Here is a 5230-nt window from a genome sequence, read left to right as displayed (position 1 = left end):
TGCGCCACCATGCCTGGCTAATTTTTTGATTTATTGTAGAGATGAGGTCTCACCATGTTGCTCAGGCTGGTCTTGAACCCCTGAGCTCAGGCAATTCTCTTGCCTCCACCTACCAAAGAGCTGGGATTACAGATGTGTACTACCATGCCCAGCCCATAAATCCAATATCTTTATGTCCTTTTTTTTTTTTTGAGTTAGAGTCGCACTCTGTCCCCCAGGCTAGAGTGTGGAGGCACACTCACAGCCACCCCAGCATTGAGTTGCTGGGCTCTGGAGATCCTTTCCGCCTCAACCTTCTAAGTAGCTGGAACTATAAATGCGTGCTACCACGCCTGGCTAATTTTTTGATTTTTTATTGTAGAAACAAGGTCTCACCAAGTTGCCCAGGCTAGTCTCAAACCTATGGGCTCAGGTAATCCACTTGGCTTGGCCTTCCAAAGTGCTGGGATTACAGGCTGAGCCACCAAGCCCGGCCATTTTTATGTACTTGACTGCTTTTCCTACTCAGATTTCTTCTTCTCAGAATCCTATATCAAATGGTGTTTTGATTTTTTATTTAAAAGAAAATCACAATACACTTTGCCTTTGGGTATGGTTATTTCAGCCAAGATTTTTATTTGTGCCTGCCTTTATGCAACATATGTGAGGCTGGGGAAGCAGATGAGGAGACTGAATGATACTAAGGAAAGGGGTGGTTGAGAACAGTGTGTTAAGGCTGAGCACGGTGGCTCACACCTATAATCTAGGCACTTTGGAAGGCCAAGGCAAGAGCGTCACTTGAGGCCAGGAGTTCAAGATCAGCTTAGGCAACATAGTGAGACCCCCATCACAACAAAAAATAAAAATATTACCCAGGCATGGTGGCATGGGCCTGTAGTCCCAGCTACTCAGGAAGCTGAGGTAAAAGTATTGCTTGAACCCAGGAATTGTTTGTAGTGAGCTATAATCAACATCACTACACTCCATCCTGGGTGAGACCCTGTCTCTAAAAATAAAGATAAAAAAACAAAAACAGGCCAGGCGCAGTGGCTCAAGCCTATAATCCCAGCACTTTGGGAGGCTGAGGCGAGAGGATTGCCTGAACTTGGGTTCGAGACCAGCCTGGGTGAGACCTCGTCTCTACAATAAATTTAAAAAAAATTAGCCAGGTGTGATGGCACGCACCTGTAGTTCCGGCTACTTGGAAGGCTGAGGTGGAAGGATCACCTGAGCCCAGCAGGTTGAGGCTGCAGTAGCTGGGAGTGTGCCACTGCACTTCAGCCTGGGCAACAGAGTGAGACTCCAGCTAAAACAAAACAAAACAAAACAAAACAAAAAGAACACTGTAGGGATTGGCAGAGCCTCCAGAGCATTGGCAGTGGTCACTGACTGTGGTATACCTTGCAGGACCTTGAAGCCCTAGGCAAGGAGCATCCATCCACTGGCCCCTTGCTCTGCTGTCTTGGTCTTCATGCCCTAACTTTCCAGGTGGAGGACTTGAAGTCTCAGTTGGTGGCCCAGAATAACTCGCAGAAGCTGGTGGAACAAGAGGTTCAGGAGAAGCTGAGAGAGGCCCAGGAGTGTAGCCGAATTCAGAAGGAGCTGGAGAGAGAGAAAGCCAGGTAGGCTAGACAGACCATGGTGACTTTTGCCCATCTGGCTACATTGGTCACTGTGACATTGACAGTTCTTTGCTCAGGCCACCTTGCCATTTGTGTCTCTAGCTCTGGGATGTATATGTAACAGCCATGTGGAAAGGACATGGCCCCTGTTTCCAAAGCTTGCATTTCATTCATTTCGTAAATATTTAGGGAACACCTGTTATGCACCAGGCACTATGCCAGGGTTGGGAATACAGTGATAAACACAATGCAATAGAATTTATAGCTTTGTGGGGAAGACATTCATCAAATAATCCCCAAAACAAATTATTACAGAATATGATACATGGTGTGGAGGAAACAAGGTAAGAGGAAACTTACTTTAGAAATGTTTTTATGCAAGGTCTTTCTTAGGGTATTGCATTTAAACTATGCACTGAGTGTGAGATGGAGCCACCCATGTGAAAGGCTGAGGGAGAGTCCTGTACTGTAAGGATAGAAGTCATGTGCAAAGGCAGATAAAAGCTAACAATATTTGGTGAAAGTGGAGAAGTGTGATGTGACTGGAGCATGGAGAATGAGGAGAGTGACATGAGCCAGGCCAGTCCACAGCATTCAGGATTTGGCAGGTCATGGGAAGCAGTTGCTAATTTATTTTAAGTTTAGTAGAAAACCACTGGAGGGTTTTAAGCAGGGAAATTGACATAATCTGATTCATATTGATTAGAAGGGATAGTAATGACATGATATTAGTAGGGACACAAGACCATTCAGAATGAAGAACAGGAGGTATTCTTAGTGCTATAGAATTTTGAGAAAGGACAGATTCATTTGGCGATGAAACTAGAGGCAGGAAGACTAGTGAGGAGGCTGGTCTGGTTATCCAGATGGGAGATACTAATGCTGAACCAAGGTAGGGTAGCAGGGAAGGTGGGAGAGAAGGGGTCTAAGAGATGTTAAGGGGGTTAGAATCAACTATGTATGGTTATAAATGTAGGGGGGATGAAGGAAGAAGTCTGTGAAATGGTCAAGGTTTCAATGTTGGAACACTGTGGATGAAAGTGCCATTCACTGAACGAGGGAACACTGTGGGAGATGATTGGGTGGGGAGGAAAGGTACAGAGGGGATGGGAAGATTTGGACAGGCTGAATTTGAGTAATTATATAGATATATGTGGAATTTGCCAGAGAATAATGAATTGTGAAGTTGAAATAGGTATCATGTGCACTTAGTAAGTGCTCAATAAAGGATAGCTTTTATTGTTACACTATAATGATTATCAGTACTATTTCTATTTTAATTATTAATGCTATGGTTGGAATAGTCAGATGATAGCTGGGCGTGGCATCGCACGCCTGTAGTTCCAGCTACTTGGTAAGCAGAGGCGGAAGGATCTCCGGAGCCCAGCAGGTCGAGGCTGTAGTGACCGTGAGCATGCCACTGCACTCCAGTCTGGGCGACACAGTGAGATTCCAACTCAAAAAAAAAAAAAAATAGTCAGATGAGAAGGTAGTTTTTCATTTCCTAAGAGAATAGCCCAGTTCTCTGACCCCTCTCTTCCTAGCCTGACTCTGTCGCTGGTGGAAAAAGAACAGAGACTCCTTGTTTTACAAGAAGCTGACTCTGTTCGGCAACAAGAGCTGAATGCCCTACGCCAGGACATGGAGGAGGCCCAGGGAGGGCAGAAAGAGCTCAGTGCCCAGGTACTTCCCACTCTGCTTATGAGCCCTGCTTCCTAAGTGGAAGCCAATTAACTGGTTGATTGCTCAGAGTCCTCTCATGGAGAGCATCCTTTTCTTTTTCCTAATGATAGAATAGGCTTGTACCTCAACAGCCCTGGCAGGAAGGGGAAGCCAGGACTGGGCAGGGAGGGGGCTTGGGAGCCTGCCCAGAGATGTGAATGGCTCCTGTGGGAAACTTGACAGCCGAGAACATAGTGCCCAAGGGGGTGGAGCCCACACAGGCCTGATTTGGGTGTGCTTGGCCTTCCATGTATGCTTGATCGTCTGTGTGCTTGGTCTTCCGTGTGCTTGGTCTGCCAAGTGTGTTTGGTCTGGTTGGCAAGGGGCACCAGGGGGAATCGAGCAACAAGTAACACTCCAGATCAGGTAGAGAGAAGCAAGAGGACTTCCAGGGAATCTACCCACACCAGGATCTCAAACCTTGTGTACAGAGGAAAGATGGAACTGGGAGGGGAAGAATGGGTGTAATAGCTAGGAAGTAGGCTGCAACAGTTAAGTACATGAGTCTGATGTTAGTCCTGAGTCTGACTGCCAACTCTAGTGCTTTCTAGTTGTGCCAGCCTCAGTTTCTTCATCCATAAAACAAAAATGATAATTCTTTTTTTTTTTTGAGTCAGAATCTCACTCTGTCACCCAGGCTGGAGTGCAGAAGCACACTGCTCATGGCCACCGTAGCCTCAACCTGCTGGGCTCAGGCGATTCTTCTTCTGCCTCAGCCTTCCAGGTAACTGGAACCACAGGCATGTGCCACCACACCTGGCTAATTTTCTGATTTTTTTGTAGAGACAAGATCTCACCATATTGCTCAGGCTGGTCTCGAACCCCTGAGGTCAGGCAATCCTCTTGCCTCCGCCTCCCAAAGTTCTGGGATTACAGGTTTGAGCTACCGCGCCCAACCTAAAGGTGATAATTCTTAACTGTTATAGGAATATATAAAGTGTCAGGAGCACAGTAAGCTTTCAATAAGTGGTAGCCATGTTACTAGGCTTAGTGTCAGGGTTTTAGGGTAGGGTTGTAATCATAGCAGGGAGCTGGCATATCATCCCAGGAAACCAGGGCCTAAGCCCATAGTGTAGCTTGGGCCCTTGTGTCAGGAGTCAGTAGGTATCCAGGGGTTAGAGCTAGTGTAACACTTATCTCAGAACCCCTCTGCTGGAATCTTCCCAGGCCTGATCAAAGTTTGCCTATAGATTGAGTGGAATCAGGCCTGGGAGGGTATCCACTCCCTGCTCAGACATTCACACTTCCTCCCTGACAGATGGAATTACTGAGGCAAGAGGTGAAAGACAAGGAGGCTGACTTTCTAGTCCAGGAAGCACAGCTGCTGGAGGAACTAGAGGCATCTCGGATCATGGAGCAGCAGCTGCGAGCTTCCTTGTGGGCCCAGGAAGCCAAGGCAGCCCAACTACAGCTGCGATTGTGCAGCACAGAGAGCCAGCTAGAGGCACTGGCTACGGAGCAGCAGCCTGGGAACCAGGCCCAGGCCCAGCTGGCCAGCCTCTACTCCGTCCTACAGCAGGCCCTGGGGCCTGTTTGTGAGAGCAGGCCCGAGCCGGGTGGTGGGGGAGACTCTGCTCCCTCCCTCTGGGGTCTTGAGCCAGGTGAGGCAGCCACCCAAGACCTAAGTCCTCTGGGTCAAAGCCAGGCCCAGCTCCTAGGGGAGAAGGGAAGGGAATGTGATTCCTTAGGTAATATTGCGTCAAGGCTAAGGCCACATTCTTTGGAATTAATTCTGAGTTTGAACCCCAGCTCTGCCATGTGTTAGCTAAGTGCCCTTGGACAAGTCACTTGTCTCTGAGTTTGATTTTCTTGCACTACTAAATGAGAATGTTAAAAGTACCTATCTTAGCCGGGGTCGGTGGCTCAGCCTGTAATCCCACGCCTTTGGGAGGCTGAGGTGAGTGGAT

At 47.7% G+C, this 5230-nt stretch overlaps 1 protein-coding gene across 2 annotated transcripts in view; it reads left to right on the top strand.

The window, feature by feature from the left end:
• Nucleotides 1-5230, top strand: part of CEP250 (centrosomal protein 250) — a 49657-nt gene that overhangs the window by 30265 nt on the left and 14162 nt on the right. For both annotated transcript variants that reach the window (XM_008055478.2, XM_021711105.1), the window contains exons 21-23: nucleotides 1468-1601; nucleotides 3146-3284; nucleotides 4582-4924. In XM_008055478.2, the coding sequence (XP_008053669.1) occupies nucleotides 1468-1601; nucleotides 3146-3284; nucleotides 4582-4924 (616 nt within the window). The remainder of the gene's footprint in view (nucleotides 1-1467; nucleotides 1602-3145; nucleotides 3285-4581; nucleotides 4925-5230) is intronic.

The sequence above is a fragment of the Carlito syrichta genome, unplaced genomic scaffold, assembly GCF_000164805.1.
Source record: "Carlito syrichta isolate Samal-C Ts95f unplaced genomic scaffold, Tarsius_syrichta-2.0.1 Scaffold301864, whole genome shotgun sequence".
Taxonomy (NCBI): domain Eukaryota; kingdom Metazoa; phylum Chordata; class Mammalia; order Primates; family Tarsiidae; genus Carlito; species Carlito syrichta.
The sequence above is the reverse complement of the archived record's forward strand: the minus strand, read 5'-3'. Positions and strand labels throughout refer to the sequence as shown.